The sequence below is a fragment of the Panthera uncia genome, assembly GCF_023721935.1.
Source record: "Panthera uncia isolate 11264 chromosome A1 unlocalized genomic scaffold, Puncia_PCG_1.0 HiC_scaffold_17, whole genome shotgun sequence".
NCBI classification, from domain to species: Eukaryota; Metazoa; Chordata; class Mammalia; order Carnivora; family Felidae; genus Panthera; species Panthera uncia.
In genome coordinates, this window is record NW_026057577.1 from 71,647,950 (window position 1) to 71,667,630 (window position 19,681).

Here is a 19,681-nt window from a genome sequence, read left to right on the forward strand (position 1 = left end):
GACAATCAAAAAGGTTAGAGAGACAACCAAGAGCTAAGGCAGGGTTGAATAATAAGGTTCACCTCCTAAACAAGGCCAGCCTTTCAAGAATGGGAGAAGTGTCTTTTCATGTAATGCACAGAAAACAATAGTCAAGGCAAATGAAGAAACAGGAACATGTTCCAGAGGGAAGAAAAAGATAAAAATCTCTGGAAAAACCTTAAGGAAGATGGTAGGTAATTTACCTGATAACAGTCCAAAGTAATGGTCATAATAATGTTCACCAAATTCAGAAGACTAGAACACAGTGAAAATTTCAAAAAAGAGATGGAAAATATAATGAAGTACCAAATAGAAGTCACAGCTGTAGAATCCAGTCACTGAACTGAAAAATACATTAGAAGGGTTCAATAGCAGACTAGATGAAACAGAAGAAAAGAACAGTGAACTCGAATACCTGGCAGTGGAACTACCCAGGCAGAGGAGATTAAGGGACATGGGGCAAAACCAAGCATACTAACACGATAGGCGTCCCAGAAGGAGGTGAGAAAGAGAAGGGGGTTGAAAACTTCCCTAAACCTGGGAAGGAAACAGGCATCCAGATCCAGGAAGGCCAGAGAGTTCCAAATAAGAGGAAGGCAAAAAGACCCACACCAAGGCATAGTTTAAAAGAGAAAAGGTAAAGATGACCAAAAAGAAAAGTCCTAAAAGCAGCAAGAGAAGAACAACTTGGTAAGTAAAGGGAACCCCCATAAGACTATACGATTTTTGTCAACAGAAATTTTGCAAGCTGGAAGGGAGTGGCACAGAAGCTGAAGGAGTTCATCACCATGAAACTGGCCTTACAAGAAATGTTAAAGGGACTACTTTTAAGCTGAAAAACGATGCTAAATCATTAAAAAGAAAATATGAAAGTATAGATCTCACTGGTAATGGTAAATATATAGTAAGGGTAGTAGATTAATCACTTACAAAGTTAGCATGAAGGTTAAAAGACATAATAAAACTACAATAATTGGTTAAGGGATATTCAAGATTAAAAGATGTTAAATGTGGGACACCTGCGTGGCTCAGTCAGTTGAGCATCTGACTTCAGCTTACGTCGTGATCTCTCAGTTCATGAGTTTGAGCCCCACATCAGGCTCACAAGCTGTCAGCACAGAGCCCACTTCGGATCCTCTGTACTCCTCTGTCTGCCCCTCCCCTGCTGTGCCTGCTCAAAAATAAAGATGTTTAACATCAAAAACATAAAACACGTGGATGGAGGTTAAAATGTAGAACTTCAAAATACATCCAACCTTACAATGTTACCAAGTTAAAATAGACTGTTATAAGTTGTAATATATAAGCTTTATGGTAACCACAAGGCAGAAAGCTCTACTAGATACACAAAAGATAATAAAGCAACCAAAGCATACCACCAAAGAAAGTTATCAAATCACATAGGAAGAGAGCAAAACCCATCTATATGTATGCTGCCTAGAAAAGACTCATTTCAGATAGAAGGACACAGAAAGTGAAGGAACGGAAACCAAAAGAAAACTGGGGTAGCTATGCTTACATCAGACAAAACATACTTGAAAACAAAAACTGTAACATGAGACTAAAAAGGGCATTATGTGATGATAAAGGGGCCAGTCCAAGAGGACAGAGCATTTTAAAGTAGTTATACAGCCAACATAGAAGCACCTAAACATGTAAAGTCAATATTACCAGACATAAAGGGAGCAATAGCAGTATAATACTAGAGTACTTTAATACCTCACATCAACACATAGATCATCCAAGCAGAAGATCAATAAGGAAACAGTCTTAAATGACATGTTAGAGCACATGGACCTAACAGACATGTATAGAACATTCCATCCCAAAGCAGGAGAATATGCACTCCTCTCAAGGGCACATGGAACATAACATTCTCCAGGATAAATATGTTAGGCCACAAAACAGATCTTAATAAAACAGATTGAAATCATACACATCTGAAAAAGAAAAAAAAAACACAATGGTATTAAACTAGAATCAGTTATAAGAAGAAAACTGGAAAATTCACTAATATGCGGAGATTAAATAACATGCTACTGAACCAATTTGTCAATGAAGAAATAATACCTTGAGACAAATGGAAATGGAAATAAAACATACCAACATGTATAGGGTACAACAAAAGCAGTTATAAGTGGGAAGTTCATAGCAATAATGCCTACTTCAATTAAAAAAAAAAAATCTCAAACTAACTTTACACTTCAAGGAACTAGAGAAGAAAACAACAGACAAAACCCAAAGTTAGTAGAAGGAAGGAAATAATAAAGTTCAGAGCTGGTTCTTTGAAAAGATCAGTAAGATGGCAAACCTTGAGTTAGACTTACCAAGAAAAAAAGAAGATTTAAATAAAATCAGAAATGAAAGGATATGTTAAACCAGAAACCACACATGTATAAAGGAGCATAAGAGACTAGTGTGAACAATTACACACCAACAAATTGGGAACCTAGAAGAAATGACAAAGGTGGTAATAAGCTCCTTGACATTGGTCTTGACAATGTTTCAGAGTGGACACCAAAAAGCAAAGACAACAAAAGTAAAAATAAACAGGACTACATCATACTAAAAAGCTGCACAGCAAAGGAAACCATCAATAAAATAAAAAAGCAACCTACTGAATGGGAGAAAATATTTACAAATCTGATAAGGGGCTAATATCCAAAATATATAAAGAACTAATACAACTCAATAGGAAAAACAAAAACACAGTCCAAAAAAAAAAAAAAAAAAATGGGCAGAGGATCTTATTTTCCAAACAAGACCTACAGATGGCTCACTGGTACACAAAAAGGTGCTCAACATCACTATCAGGGAAATAAAAACACCTTGAGTTATCACCTCACACCTGTTAGAATGGCCATTATTCTTGTCAAAAGACAAGGAAGAACAAGTGCTGGCAAGCTTGTGCAGAAATAGGAACCTCATTCACTGGTGGTGGGAATGTAAACTGGTGCATGTGGAAAACAGTATGGATAATCCTCAAAAAAAAAAAAAAAAGAAAAAAAGAAAAATTGAACCACCCTATGTCCATACAGTTCCACTTCTGGATATTTAGCCAATGAAAACAAAAACACTAACTCAAAAAGATAAATACACCCTCCTGGCACATGTTCATCGCAGCACTGTTTATAATAGCCAAGACATGGAAACAACCTAGGTATCCACTGACAGATTAAGGAAATCTTGCCATTTGCAGTAACATAGATGGGCCTTGAGAGCATTATGCTAAGTGAAATGAGTCTAAGACAAACATCTTGCGATTTTACTTATATGTAGAATCTAAAAAAATAATAAACCAAGCTCATAGATTCAGATTGGTAGTTATCAGAGGCAGGAAGTGGGAGAATGGATGAAATGATTTGAAGGGGTACAAATTCATGGGCATGTCATGTATAGATAGCATGGTGACTCTAGTTAATAATCCTGTACTGCATATCTGAAAGTCACTAAAGAGTAGATCTTAAAAGTTCTCACCATAGGAAAAATGTTTGCACTTCTCCATCTCTGGCAATGAGATTTTCAGAAAGCAATTTTCCTTTTAAATTACACAAAATTTAAATTTAATGCTTGCAAAAGATGCTGTGATTGACTTACTTGGATCACTTTTGGACTAGAGCAGCCAAAAACCATGACAGAGGAGCTATATCTACCCATACTAAGTTACTCAACAGTGAATCCTCTGCTCTTACCTGAAGAGCAAATGTCGTTGGACGGCAAACAGGGGAGATTGGAGCTATTACAGAAACAAAAACTGTGATGGGATAGCAATGTCAAAACAATACACAAAACCAGAAGTATCTATCCCACATATTCTATGATACAAGGTAGAATTTCAGTGAGATAAGTCTACTCTGAAATTTATATTGCTCTTAATAAGTGACCAAGCATATTCACATATACAAAATAAATTAACAGCTTTATATGAAATCAACAAACCAAGCTGTAACTTAGAGGATCTTGGCTCTTCTTCAGGAAGTTCAGCAGAATAAACTTCTTTTGCAGTCTTGAATTTGGTCTGTCTCCCCATGTGAGACCCATGTCTTAAATTTCTGGTTAACATTTCAGCAATCACCTAGCACTAAAGAAATACTGTTCTTGTTTTATTTCATTTGATGAAACAAGAGGCCCAAACACATTCTCTTAGAATTACGTTTAAGACAGAGCTAGTGAGGCCACCCCAGGTTACAGAGCCAGATGTTTGCCATGGGCTCTGCTTTTTGAGAACGCTGGGGAAACAGAACCAGAGGTTCACTACCTATCACAGCTGAGATGGCAGTTCTGACCCCTAAGTAGGTTAGAGATAATAAACTGCCACACCTCATGCCCTACCCTAATTCCTTCAATAAAACAGCATCTGTTTTAAATACCAAAGGAAAGAATGAAAGACCTTGAACATACATCAGGGAAGCAAGAAGAGTAGAAATGCTTCCCTCCTTGTGTAGTGAAGGTATATCTTATTTGAAACTGTTTAAATTATAACAAGGGAAAAAAGTAATCATTCCCCCCACTCCTTACTCAAGATGTAAAGTAAGGAGAGTGATGATAAAGGGTAAGAGGGCTGATTCAGGATATGACAAGACAGGCCAAAAAGAATAGGGAGACAGGAATCTGAAAACTGGAGGGTTTGGAGACCTCTGATCCCTTTTGTCACTTTTTCCAGCATTTCTTTAAAAATCTCAGAAAATAACAAAACATTCCTTTTCAAGTGTAAACGTGTGTTTTCTGGACTTAATACCCAATTTGGTTCTTTGCATTTTATATGTTTAGCAATCTTAGGTGTATGCAGGCTGAGGGGGAAGTAGAGAGTCATACTTCTACTGAGTCATGTTTATGTATATCATTAATGTAGTTTTATAGGTTAGTACATCTTAGAGAAGGACAATTTTTTTTCAAACCAAGAATTTTCTCAGATAAAGAACAGAAGCCCTAAAATAATGAAGGATGCTGAAACTACCACCTAAGTGGAGTCTAGGTCCACAGGAACTGTTGGCCTGCAGCATAACTGCGTTAAAAATTAGGACCAGAGGGGGCGCCTGGGTGGCGCAGTCGGTTAAGCGTCCGACTTCAGCCAGGTCACGATCTCGCGGTCCGTGAGTTCGAGCCCCGCGTCGGGCTCTGGGCTGATGGCTCGGAGCCTGGAGCCTGTTTCCGATTCTGTGTCTCCCTCTCTCTCTGCCCCTCCCCCGTTCATGCTCTGTCTCTCTCTGTCCCAAAAATAAATAAAAAACGTTGAAAAAAAAAAATTTAAAAATTAGGACCAGAAAATACCACCTTTAAAGTGGGCTTGCACAGAAGCAATTTTGTTTAGTATACATAAAGCAGGTTTCTTATTCCTAAGCAGCCTGTCAGTGCCAAGGACCCTTTTTGTGCCTCCTAAAGGTGACCTCTTAAATAGGCGGCCATATATAGAACTGTGTTTACGGACACTTCCACAAGATAAAGCACCACAGCACAAAAGCATATTGTCCTAAATGCACCATATGGATCGAAATGCCTCTGTTTACGTATAAGTGGTGAAAATAAATCAGAATGATATCTAGACAAAGCTACACTTTGATATATGAAGAATCTGCACAACTACATGTTTACAGTATGATGGAGCCTATGGTGCCAGATAAGAAAAATGCATTTTGTAGGTAGACCTAAATCTTTATACTGTTGTGATTTTTAACTGACCTGTCTCTTTTCATCATGGAGTAGCTTCATGATAATAAATACAGGGAACTACTGACAGTATAACTCATTCCTTAAAAATAGTTTGTTCCTAGTATCTAAGGCAGTTTACAAAAAAAAAAAAAAAAAAAAAAAAAAAGGCTTTACTTACCCCAGACAAGGACAATGTATCTCAGTGGAATGAAGTACAGGATGACTGTGAACACACAGAGGGCTACAATGGCCAGCCAGCTTAAGAATGGGACAGTCCAGTTGAAAGTACTGAATAAGAAATTAACACATCAGCAATCTGAGCACTTGATACTTTTTTCAAGCAAAGATTAAAATAAATGTGATTCTAACCCACACACTGGACTAGGGATCTAGTAAGACTGCATTTCTCTCTGGAATAGAAGGCAATTGCAGTAGACTGTCAGAGGACACAGGTTAGTCACAATCTCCTGAGTTTCATGAAAGCAGGGCCCAGGTAAACAAGGCTTGCCACCAACCCCTCCAGATTGTCCCAGGTGACTTCAGGGCCTCAAGGTGCACTAGATTCCTAGGTGGTTAAAAAAATTTTTTTTAAATAGGTTTTTCTGCTTTTAAAACTAGTAGCCAATCTTGTTTTCTCCAAAATTTCATAGAGGAGAATGCCCCTGGGCCTACCATTCTTTCTTCTGTCAACTCACACTGGATTCCCGACACTGGAAATAAAATGTCAGCAATTGTCTGTAGACTTAAATCTTACACTGTTGTGTAAATCCTCTTGAGTTTAGAATTCCTTCGAGAAATACTCACTTTTCACTTCAGCTATGTTTCAAATGTAACTAGAAGTCAGGAAGGGGGAACAGAGCAGTTAGATTTGTAAAAATTCACCTGCCATCCTTGCCCTTCCCAGAAATACAGAGATAATTAAGAAATAAAGTCAGTACCGACTCCTATTCTCCCTGTATTATTTCTGGCAAAGGAAAGCACGTGGTAGATTTGTTGAAAAGACTGAAAATGGAGTGTAAGCTGGCAAAGTGGGTTACAGCAGGGCCTGCCTGATGGGTCTGCAGTGTTCCCATCCTGCTGCTGATTGATAATGTAGAGGGGTCAGGGAAGGCTGCAAGACTGAATGTTGACAGTGAGATAACATCAGAACAAAACAAAAACAGGATCGGTGAGGAAAAGTAGAAGAAGTTACAAAAAAGACAGTACAAGGAAGATGGGGAGGAATGTAGTGGGACAAAAAAGAAAATGACAGAGAAGTTTAAAAAGATGTAGAAAAGCAGGGAAATCGAACATGGAAATAGTGCAATAGTTTAGGATTCTTTGTGTAGAAATTCTGTAGTGAATCTCACGGTTTTTAATGGAGAATGGCAAAATAATAACGGAACCATTGCATGGAGTCCACAATGTTGGGCATATAATTATGTCACCGTTTACAAGCATACAACTGCCTCAACAACCAGCCTCTGAGGAGGAACTAACACATACTGTTGAGTGACACTTTACTGCAGTTTAATGAAAAAAGCAAAAAAGATACCTATGTTCAGAGCCTAGATTCTGCCATTTGACTTTAGACAAATCAACCTTTCTGTGCCTCAACTTCCCCCTTTAAAAATGAGGACAGCTGTTACTGTGGTGGACTGATACTGATGGCAACACATTTATGTGAATCAAAGTGATATTTTTAGAGCTAATCAACTCTAGTGGTCTATTGCAGTGACAAGGGCGCCAAAGACACTTCAGGAAAATATGAAATTATACATGATAGGGATAAATGTGAATGTTTTTAATTTTCTCTAATTTCCTGATAATGTATGTTATATGCACTTGGAGTGGGGTTTGTCCAGGGCAGTTTTTGCTCCTATAAAGGATGATTAAGAGATTTTCTTCCTATATTTCCCCTCGGCATAACACTGAGGTGTGAATCCTTAGCTTTGTGGGCATATACCTTGCCTTTTGTCTGTCTAGGGTCAAATGTTTCCTAAAAATGTTTTTTTTCTAGTAAAAGAGGCACAATGAAATCAATCTGGTTGTCTTGTTTTCAGTAACTCTTGGGGTCTGGCTTTTCTCTTTGTTTCCTCCCCTGGCCAGAGTGAGCACCCTGTTTCACTGTCACCTGGTAAAGGATCGTGCCTTCCTTTCTTCACTGACACCTGTGCTTCCCTTGGTTCTGCCCACATGTGGAGAGAACAGAAGGCTGAGGAGGGTCTGCTCGTTTTCCCGGGGCTCAGCTCAGAGCCATGCATCAGCACACCTCAGTGTGCAAGAGCACTGGCTCTTCAGTGAGAAAACCCTCCTTCTGGGCAGCCTCCTGAAGGGCTCCCTGTGTTCTCCTTTCTCCTCTTGGAAGGATAAATGGCAAGGAATCGCTACCAGTGTAGCTAATGTCAGAAAAAAAGACTGCCCTTTTCTAAATCCACAGTGCATCATGAAAACTAAATCTAGAATATGATCTTTCCCCAAAAAAGATGCAATTCAAGAAAGTTCTGGAATGATTATTTAGTAACAAGATGTGGTAATTATAGAGGCTTTTCACTTTTTACTTAATGATTGCTTCTGAATCTGCTTTCTGAATAGATGCATTTTATCTCATGTGACCCCAGGGGACCTTCTCTTTTTTAATATTCAAAAAATTGTGCAGGAAAGATGGCTTCTATAAGACTCACTGGATCCTATGCCTGTTTCTGTACCTCAGCCTACACCTATACCTCTGTCTATACCTGTGGAAAGTTCCATAAAACTCAGTTTTTCCCAAGGCTGTTCCACAGCCAGGATCTGGTCATATCCTCCAACTGGCTCTGATGTTTTACAACCAAGCATCTGAGGTCCCCAACCACCTAGAGTTACAAAGAAGCCTTTTCCTCTCAGGCATAAATTTGCCTGACCTCAGAGCTGACCCAGTGTCTTTATGGTATAAATGAAATACTTCCATCAGGTATCAACACATAGTGTATCTCAGAGAAAGGACAACACTCAAAAGGGAAATGCCCTATTTAATTTAGGACTTCACACTATGCTCCTGTGGAAAGGGTGTGCAGAACAAAGGAACGTTCTTAGAAATGGAAATAACATGGAGAGGAAGAGAAAAAAATGTGGGACTTGGTCTTCAGATGTCTGAGACTGAAGGCTGCTGTACATTTGGAGTAAAGGGGAAGCTATTCTAATATGATATAAAAAATGGAAACTCAGCACCTATGCATAAGTGGAAATGTATTAAAAAATTATACAAAATAAAATGCATTATTCCTTGAAACATGAAAAGCACTAGGTGAATGACTCACACCTTTAGTTTAAATAATTTACTCCTTTCAAATGTGTATGCCCAAGGATTCATATCTGTAGAACACTTCTGGTGAATGATAATATGAATAATAATGAATAGATACATGAAACTAGAAAATGTAGGTTTATCCAGATAACAGCACCCCTTGAATAGACTATTTAGCAATCATTATGTAGGCCAATTTTCACATACTTTAGTAGTATGGGACCTTAGTATATTTTTAACTGGTCATTAAGACTTATAAATCCACATCATTGGATTTATAGACAGTTGTTTTTAAAAGTTCATTAGTAAATAAAACTATTGCAAGTAAAACACAAGTAATGTAAAATTCACAAGAATATTCTTAATATAAGAAAATTATATTCTTAATTTTATATTAGCTTTCAATGAAGCTGTATTTATTTTTTTAATTAGGAAAGGTAATTCCTTTTTTAAGAATTATTAAAACTATTAGTTTATTTCATCTGTAATTATGATCTCAACTATTTAAATAGACAAGTTAAAAAAATATTTTTGCAGAGTGCTCTATAAAATATGATTTTTTTTAAATTTTAGAGTTACTCGATGACAATATGTCAACCTATAATAAAATGAAGATGTGTCTTGATTACCTGAAATTCTCATCTAGTTTGGTTTATTTTTTTCCTATCACGATTTCATATTCCATTTAAGAACAAAGTCTTTCACTGTGAAAATGTGCTAAAATTTAGGACGGTGTTATTTCTTCAAAGCTACAAGTAGGACTTCTTTCCAACCAATATGTTCTAAATTTCAGGAAGGAAATTGACAGAACTTTGAGAAAACCAAAGACTGGCAGAAACAAAGTAAATAATGATGAAACTGAGCAATAGATCACCCAGAAGGAGTATCCCCTGCCAAAAAGAATGTGGCATTTCACCCTCTGAGAAACAAATGGACACTCTGTCCCACAGAAGGTCAGGGCTCACATGTCAGCATCACTCACTTCTTTATCCTTTCGCCAAAGGAAGCCACTTCATCTAGGATGTTCTGGACACTGATACAAACCTCCTGGATGGCATAGATTTTATTTATAAATCCCTTTTTTTCACTGTCCTAAAATACAATTAAGAAAAAAGAGATTCTGTGTGAGTAACGGTACTCTTCAGTGCTTGAATTCTTGAATTGTCCCTCTCTTACATTTTTAAACTTAAATAAGCTTCATCTCTGTGTATATATAAATGGATGCTTGGAACCGATAAAAATATCAGGGTGTAAAGGGAGATGGAGGACGAGGGGCATCCAGCATCACGGACCTATGCCAACATAAAGGTAGTTGCAAAGCAAGAGACTCCAATTCTGTTGATCTTGCCCTGATGAACAGAAACATTTTAGCCAGAGTTGGGGGGTGGGGGTGGGGAAGGATGTAAAGGTGTAGGAGAGAGGGCAGGTCTCAGAATAACCAAATCCGGAAGACCTGTGAGCAATGAAAACTGAAAGGGGAGAAAAAAAAAAAAAAAAAAGACAAGGTCAATGGAAACTAATCAAGTAAACACTTCCTAAGTAGTAGTTTAGGAAAATCAGATGCAAAGTAAGCCTGGCCCATCTCTTAAGTATAACAGTCCATACCTGATGCAATAGCATATGCTATTTTCGGGTTCTAACTAAACATTTCCCCCCCTCTTTGTACTTCGTTCTTCATTTTAAAACTTGTCCTGGTTTTAAGCAGAGCTAGTGTGCTCCAGGGAATGGGTGGGTGGGATTGAGTGTAAAGCACCCAGAGAATGGTGTGAGCCTGGGGGAAATGTGCACATTTTGTAATTTTAGACCCAGAGGAAGAAATAGTGGTGGCCTTTCACGATTGAAATTTCTGCTTAGTAGCCTGGCATCACAGGCACTTGCCTAGGCTGTTTGGTGGAGACCATCCAACCCTGATTCCATGACTCCATTCCTCCATGCCAGCTTGAATATCTATGGAAATGTAGATCCAATTTCATTACTTTAACTTCTTTTGAACACTTCCACACTGTGCCAGAACACTTGAGACCTCATGTGGCAGTCAGTGCTTGCTGAAAGCAGCCAGAAAGCTAGAATAATAATGTCGTCATGTTGCACATTTACATACTGACTTTCACTTTAGAAAAGTCTCAAGCACTTTGCACTGTGAACATGGCTGGGCTGGCATCCTGCCACCTTAGAAACTGAGGGCAAGTGAATGACAGGTGTATCTGCAGCCCCCAAGAACAACAGGCTACAGTGGGACTGAGGATATGGAGGCCAGTTTGAAACATCTTTAGATAAAAGTTACTTAGAGCTGTCATTTTAAATTTAATTCCCATGGGAGATATTGTCTTCATTATTCATTTGGCTTATATCAAGCTAGACTGTCCAGACAATAAGGTAGATGTGATGCATAAGGCTCAAAGTATACAGAACAATTAAGTACTCTCAAAGTCCCCACTGTCTTCAAAAGCCACCCTTCACTTACCATTACAGACATGAACGCATCAATTTCTTGTCTTTTTTCCCTCCCCAGTAATAAAACAAAGTCCATTAATTTCACTTCTGCAATTGTACACTTCAGAAAAAAATGGATATCCAGTGGCTCCTTCTGTTATTTCCTAATTACAAAGTTGGTCTGTTCTAATCATCTCTATGGCCTTCAGTGTTTTCTCTCTCAAACACCGGCTAAATTCATTTATCTCTATGAAATAAAGAGCTCTTACAAGTATTTTTCTGCACACAGAATAAATCATGCTAGAATCGAAGAAGGCTGGTTGCACAATCAAAATTCATTGAGAATAATGTCTTACCAGTTTGAAATGATCATGTGAAAAAATACTTTTCACAATAGCAATAAAATCCACAATCACTTAAGCATAACATTAATAAGATACGTACAGAATCTGCATAAAGAAAAGAGAGATACTGTGTTTCTGCACTGGAACAGTGATTATTAAAAGAATGTATTCTTTTCTTCTGTTGAACATACAGGTTTAGTGCATTTTCAAGCAAATTCTAATGTGTTTGGAATGCAGTGAAATGGGGAGAATTTGATAAATTTGTTTGGAAAAATAAATTGAGCGCTATAGCCAAGAAATTTTTGCAAAAGAGAAACAATGAGAAGGCATTTATTGTACCAGATATTTAAGTAATTAAAATATGAAAGAACAGTGAAAGAGAGATTGTTTAATGATAAAGCACCGCATAAATCCACCATAAAGATGAAAGCAGTATGTTACTGGGTACTTGTGTCAACTGTTTGCGGAAAATTATGTTAAATCCTACCTCCACAGACTCTCAAATCTACTTGAGATAGCCCAGTTCTACTCAGATCTACCTCAAATAGCTCCAAATACATTCTAGATTAATTAAAAAGCAAAACAACTAAAGGTGAATTATAAAAACAGAAGAAAATGTAGGTAACTTATTTAGTGACCTTGGAACAGGAAATAACTTTTTAAACATACAAGCAGTAAAGGAAGTCACAACAATAATTGGTGGCAAAAGTTACATAAAATAAGAAACTTATTCTGTCAAAAATCCTCATAAATTTAAAAGGCTAAATGGGAAAAAATTTGCAACAAATATGACACATCAACGGATGGGGTTTCCAGTATACTCAATATTGGAAATGTTGGTCTGAAAAGACCTTCATTGCAGTTTTTTTATTATAACAAAAAGAAAAGAAAAAACAGTGACATATTTTGTGGAATTACTTATAGCACAAACAAGTGACATACTACTATGAAATTACAAAATATTAAAGAGAATATTTAATGGCAACAAAAATGCTTATGATCTAATAGATATTGGGGGGGGAGAGGTAAATGTGAGATAAAGTATAATAACTTTTTTTGAAATGGGTGGGTTGGAAAAAAGATGAAGAGAATGTGTCAAAATATTACAGGTAATAGAAGTTACCTCCTATAATATTAATAATTCTTAGCAATTAATGCTTTACTTTTATTTCACTGATTTCCTCCAATATCATAATTTAAGGAACATGAGTAGAAGAAATAAAGGAATTGATACTCATTGAGCATGATTTTAGGTGGTTTCTCTATTTTTTCTTAATATTTTTTTGTATTCTTATATCTGTTTTAAATTATTTTTAGAAAGAAGTAGAAGATAAATACACACATTAAGCATTATCATGTGTTTTTCAACATGGCTCATTCAATCTTCATAACGTCATCCTACAATGTAGTTTCTTCCACTCTACTGAAGAAGAAAGGAAGGATTGAGAAAAGTGACAACTTGGATTAGGACTATGATAGGCCAAATCCAAAGTTTATTCTCTCCATAATATACCATGTTACCTTACCATCCTATCCAGGAAGGTTTCATTTCCTACCCAGAATTCCAGTGTAATAAAAAAGAACAAAAGACTTGAAAACATTTAGGAACTTATATTGTAGTCACCATGACCAGCAATATAATAAAGTCAGGAAACTTGATTCAACAGTAGGAAGTGAAAGATATGTTAGAAACCACCAGATGTAATGTCAATAATGCAGTGTGTAAATATTAAATACTGGATCTTTGTTAGTAAGATGTGTCACTGAAAGCATGTACAAAGTCTTCTTAGTAGATACTTTAAAATTGATGTGCTGGTATATGATTACTGGCTAAAGAGTTTTAAAAACCTGCTCACTCTTAATTTTCTGTTTTTTCTCTACTCCTACCCTACTACCCAACCCCTCATCCCCAAACACAAAAAAACAAAATAAGATGGTCTGTAATGTTGACAAAGCTTTGAAAAGCAAATGCTTTGGGATAAAATTTTTATTTTAAAATCTCTTTCATCAAGTCCTATATTCCTCCACTGTGGTCCCCAACCAATGAAGTAATTACTCTTTATATACAGTATATGACCCAAAACTGCAATGGGTAATGGAATTGCTCTGTGTTGCATTCCAATATTTCACACTTTTTTCACTAATGTTCAATACTTTATTAGCAGAGAATAAATTGGTACATTTCTTTTATTGTCGTTTTTGCTTTCCTTTATAAACCAGCTTGGATGAAAGAAATATCATAGGGTAGTTAATCATCCAAAGGCTTGGTAGTGACACTGGTTGGTTTTTTTTTTTTTTTTTTTTAATGCATTATTAAGGTTTCTTTTGAAGATGTAAAAAAAAAATTACCCATAAAAAAAAAAGCTATAACTATAAATCTGAGAACATGTGAGATTTATATCATACAACTTTTTCTAATGGCTCTATATAATTTTTAAAAATCTTATTATATTTTAAATAGTCCACACAACATAAATAACTGCAAACTTGAAATACAGTGATTCTTTCATATTCACCTATTTTATGATCACATATCACGACAGGAAGTTAACTAGATTTTTCTAAAGAAGTATCTACTTCCTAGCTTTGAAATATTTAGGAATATCTAAAGACCTAAAGAATCAATAGGAGTACATTACATATTTAGAGAATCCTGTCCAGTGACTTTCAAACCAAAATGACAAGTGCCCCATTCATGGGTCCTATTGTGAATGGGAACAAGAACCCAAAGTGATAGGTGTTGGGGGATATGTATTGTGTGGCTGGACTCTCCATGTATCCAGCTGCATCCTGTCATAGTCACGAACGCTATTTAGGGGCCTGGCCAAAGTAGTCATTGTCAGCCCTGTTGACGTGATGGAAAATGGATGTGTTGAACACCTGCACTATATTGGTCACAACAAGTATGTAGAATATGTTTGGTCAAAATATTTGTTATAAAATTAATACTATTTCAATTACTTTCTAGAGTGAAAGAATGTCTTAAGAGTGCAAAGGGGCAGCTATTAAATCTTATGCCAAGAGAAGCATAGAAAGGAACTGACCCAGCCAGCAATCTGGGACGTATGATCACCTTACCTATTATTTCCTGGATGAAGCATTCAGATATACCACCCCAAAGAGCTCATCTTGATTATAATTTTGCTTTTCCTTTAAAGTCTTGCTATGTAACCTCTGGTAAAGGGTGAGTGATAAGATTGATATTTGCTATGAGACAGAATTGTTATAGTTTACAGCTTTTCTGTGAGCAAATAGAGTCTCACGTAGCACAGGGTGTACAACTGTGTTTGGAATACATCTTGTGTTTCATGTGATTTATTTTTTATGCTAAAGATGGTTTGGGTTCCCAACTTGCTTGGTTCATTCAGTAAAATGCCCTGCAAAACTCCTCTCAGAGCTACACTTCTAACTGAAGGAAAATATATTAGAAATTAGATATAGATTGAATAAAGACACACAAGGTGATGAAATATTTTCTCTGTGCCAATATTCCTTCTTTTTCAGATAGAGAAAACTATGTTTCAGCCCCAAATCAAGAATACTGAAATTCTCACAGCAGCTTGGCAAGTCTGAGACCCTTTCCTACTGAATTGTATCTCCGTGTGTTACTCAGTTTTTATTATATCAAATCTTACCCAGGTTACTTAATGCCTTGGCTCTTTAACTCATATTAACCTTAATAATAAGAACCCTCTATTGAGACATTAAAGGATTCTGAGATAATGTTTAAGGTTAAGAGGACAGATGTATACCAGTTAATACAGTATATTTTTCTCTTAAAAAATAAAAGTTCTCTAAAACATTTACATTTCAGAGTTCTAAAGAGGACTAAATTAAATAAGACATGTAGAGCTCTTAGTATAATGCCTGTACAAATAAACTGTCTATAATTATTATTGATAGTAGTAGTAATAATAAAGTTATGGACACAGTTTCTTATTAAAAGAATTTAAATTATTATCTGTTTTTGCTTATAGTAAAAACAAAATTTTGAAATAATAGACAGAATTCCCTAAAATATGCAACCTTTTTATGCATGATTAGTTTTGCCCCAGATGACTTAGTGTTAACTTGTCAAATTCCATTTTTGAAAATGATGGTAGATCTTTATAATGTTACACAGAGACCATCTTCCACCACCACCACCACCCCACTTCCGCTGACCCTGCACATGTTTTTTTTTGCAGAATAAGCATTTACCTGGTCTTCATTTTTTGCTTCTTCTCTTGCAAGGTAGCCCTATGCTTTTCAGTACTTGGTTTCTACAATGCAATTTTAGTTGCATTTAGTTGTGCCTTGCCCTGTTAGTTTAATGTTATACATTGTGCCTGTAACTTTACAATTGATTGTAAAGTAACAGAAATTTAGAGAGAAATGGCTCCTGGGCTAGGCAATGTAAACAATAGGCATTTTTTAAATGGCAGCTAAGATTCCTAAGAATTATGATGAAAGCCAGCAAGGAAGGGAAAACAATAGGAGAAAAGAAAGAGAGGTGATAGGAGAAAAAAGAAAAAGAAGAAGAAAGAGAGAGAAGGAGAATGAGGGCAAGAGAAAGTAGAGGAGGGACTCAGAGATACTCTAAGGCCTTGAAGGAGGATGGAGCATGGGGATCATAAGTATGGGGATGAACATGAAGAAAGGAAGGGAAACATCTTTGATCATAAATACAAAAGACATAAAACCAAAGCACAAGCAAAACTTGTTGCCTGTATTAACTCTCAATTAAGCAAAAATAATTATTGTATAAGTCTGCACATAAATGTTTAATTTTCATTAAATGTAAACATAAACCTTACAGAAAGCACCCAGGGATGCACGTATATAAGGGTAGTCAAGAAGGAGAGTTCCCCCAAATTCCTTGCAACTCAAACCCCTCATCCATAGGCCCTAAGGGACTTGCAAATCTCCCTCTTCCTAATGATTTAAGAAAATTCCTTATAACTGTCCTGCTAGTGCTTGAAAGCTCTTAAAAGATTAGGACTATATATCAATATCAAAACCTTTGACTTAATCTCCTTGCCAGCAGGCAGGAAGTGTACTTTCTAGAGAGCAGCTTTATAGATTATGCCATCTCAGGCTTTTGTCCCATGGGAAACTGCTCTCAGATGGACTCCCAAGTGAAAGGGCCAGTAGGCCTGGCTCCAGGCTAACCTTTATAGAAAGCACATCAGAAGCTGTGAGGTTCCTGTTTCCAAATAACCAGGAAAATAAGTGGCAAAGGATACTTTCACCCAGAACAGTACAATACACATTTTGAGATAAGAATTTGTAGGCCTCACAGAATTTTCTGTAAAGTCAAAACAGATTGTGGAAAAGTTTTGAAAATGGGAGGGCACACGCAGGATTATAGTGGCCTAGGACAAGTCACTTCATGTCCTTAGACCTCATTCGAAAACCAAAACCAAACCAAAACAAACGAAAAACCCACACAAAATATTTAAATAAAATGTGTCCTCAAATCCCTTCTGGTTCCAAACCAGCCATATTACAGAGACAGTAAGAGCTGTGGTTTAGTTTTCTGCCCCTCAGAGTTCTTTGAGAGCTAATGTGAGGACCTGGCTGGTGGTGGAGTTTATCCTGCTCTTTGTATGGGTTTAGTGGTTGGAGCTTAAGTGACAATAGCGAAAAGAAGCACCTAGCTTGTTTCTAAATCCAAATAGCAAATGCCACTCTAGCTTTTCTTTACCTTAACTTGTAATGAAAAAGTTGGGTGTATGTGTGTTTTAAAAAGTCTCTTTTGAGGCACCTGGGTGGCTCAGTTGGTTGAGTAGTCTGACTATTGATTTCAGCTCAGGTCATGATCCCAAGGTCGTGAGATTGGGCCCTGCATGGGGCTCTGCACTGATTGTGGAACCTGCTTAAGATTCTCTCTCTCTCTTCCTCTGCCTCTATTCCTTGCTTGCGCTCTTTCTCTCTCAAATTAATAATACTTTCTTTTGAAACTGTTTCTTTTATTTTCAAAATGTGTGTTTAAATAAGATTGGAATTCAAATGCAGAGCTGAGAGGGCAACTGAGAAGTTAGAGAAGGCTGTGACCTCCCTATTCTACTCGACCACAATCTGATTTAGAAGATCAGACTTCTGACTAACTGGCTCCATTGCTAAGCCTGGTCAAATCCTACCTTCAGTATTTCCTTAGCTACGTGGTTTTGAGCAATTTACTTACCTTCATCCATAAAGTGGGGGTAACGATGGAACCCACTTTCATGATGGTTACAGAATTGAATGCGCCTAATCCATTTAAAGCATTCACCATTAATGTCTGGCACATAGGAAGTGCTCAATACCTGTTAGCCGTTAGTATTATTAACAATTTGATGAACTTGACAAAGAAAATACAATAAAACTTTCAGATGCTAATTGTATTAAATCTTTGTAAAGATGACAGAGTTTTCTCCCCTCTTATTTATATATCTAATATAACCATAGATTATCTTAAATATATCATCCCGTAAGGTCCTTACAACAGTCACACTAGGAAAATAGGTATTACTATTCTCATTCCCTACACGAGGAAACTAAAGACCAGTCACCTGGCGTCCTACCTCAAACTTCTATCCCAGTCTATGCTCCCTCTTCGTTGGTGCCTATAGCCATATCTGTTCTCACGTGAGATATGGGATTTGAAAAATTAGCAGGGAGTTCATCGGTTTATAGTATTTCCCACCCACTGAAAGTTGTGCATCCTCCGTAGGCCAAAGCTAGTCATACTCAAGCAGGGCACACACCTTTTTGTCGTGTGATTTTTATCTGTCAGTGTTGATGCAGGCAAAATTTCCCATTAGAATCGGTGATTGGTTCTTCAGCAAGCCTCATGGCTCAATCAGAGCCAGAATGTATTATTTAATCTTAAATAGTGCAAGCTTTGTTGCTAATCTACCTACTAGCACAGTTTTTAGTAACAACTTAAAAATTCCTTTTATTATATATACAAAAAAGCATATACATAAAGGTGTGGAAGCCACAAAGAATTTTTTCTTGAATAGATTTGTTATAAAAATAATCATTTACCATTATGTAGGACTTTAAGGTTTATAAAACATTTTAAATTTATCTTCCCACTTGGATGGCAGGGGGAAGCGAATCTTCCATTTCACAGATAAGCAAACTGAGGCTTGGAGACAACCTCATCACTGGTTAAAAAGAGTTCCTAGGATTTTAACCCATGTCTCCTGACTGAAATTGGGCTCCTTTCAGGTCACTGTCAGAAAGCCATCAAGTCACATGTGGTATTTCTTCACTGCACTGTTTTAGGTATTTAAAGTTGGCTCTTCCCAAAAACGAATCTTGAGTTATAATCAAATTGTGTGAGAAAAGAATTATATTAGTATTATAAAAACAATGCTCTTTGTGACATCTCCAAAACCAAGTAAGGATTACTTTGTGAAATCCGGAGGCTATCTTTCTTTACAAATATTTTACAAGACAAACTTGTACCTTTCTAAAAAAGCACATCTGTTGTAAATTACCCCCTTGCAGAAAGAGCGAGAATCACCATCCTTTCTTTCCCATCTGAGCTTAAAAGAGATTTGTTGACATACTCGAAGGCCAGCATAGACAAAACAGCACAGGAAAGAGGAGGCGGTCACCAGGACCAGGGCTCGGCTTTGCTTAAACTAATTCCACATGCCCCATGAACCATTAGCTGTTTTTTATTTCCTGCTCTAAAGATCTGTAGTGAAAATAATCTGGGGTAGGGAAAAGCTGCACTTATTATTTTTTTTCCCTCAACAAGATGCTGTGTTAGCAAATAGAACATATGAGCCACCTTCAGCAAACCAAGGTCTTTAATAATCCATTTTTCAAACACTACTGGTATTTCCTTTCCAAACAAAGATGGACTGTGACTGGAATCAATTTCATTATTTGTATGGTACAATTGCCAAGTTTCTGTAAATAATAGCCATTTAAATACTGGATAATATTTTTTATATGAATCCAACAACAGTTTTATTGCTATTTAATTTCC

General features: G+C 36.8%; 1 protein-coding gene across 26 annotated transcripts in view; it reads right to left on the reverse strand.

Annotated features, from left to right (window-relative positions):
- Nucleotides 1-19,681, reverse strand: part of MCTP1 (multiple C2 and transmembrane domain containing 1) — a 537,709-nt gene that overhangs the window by 5,389 nt on the left and 512,639 nt on the right. For 19 of the 26 annotated variants that reach the window (XM_049647578.1, XM_049647569.1, XM_049647567.1 and 16 more), the window contains 2 exons: nucleotides 9,918-10,027; nucleotides 5,849-5,958 (listed from right to left, as the gene is read on the reverse strand). The exons of 2 other annotated variants lie outside the window; for them this stretch is intronic. In XM_049647578.1, coding sequence (XP_049503535.1) covers nucleotides 5,849-5,958; nucleotides 9,918-10,027 — 220 coding nt within the window. Of the gene's footprint in view, nucleotides 1-3,713; nucleotides 3,758-5,848; nucleotides 5,959-9,917; nucleotides 10,028-19,681 lie in introns of all 26 variants that reach the window. 5 more of the 26 variants (XM_049647579.1, XM_049647566.1, XM_049647584.1 and 2 more) reach the window with 3 other exon arrangements.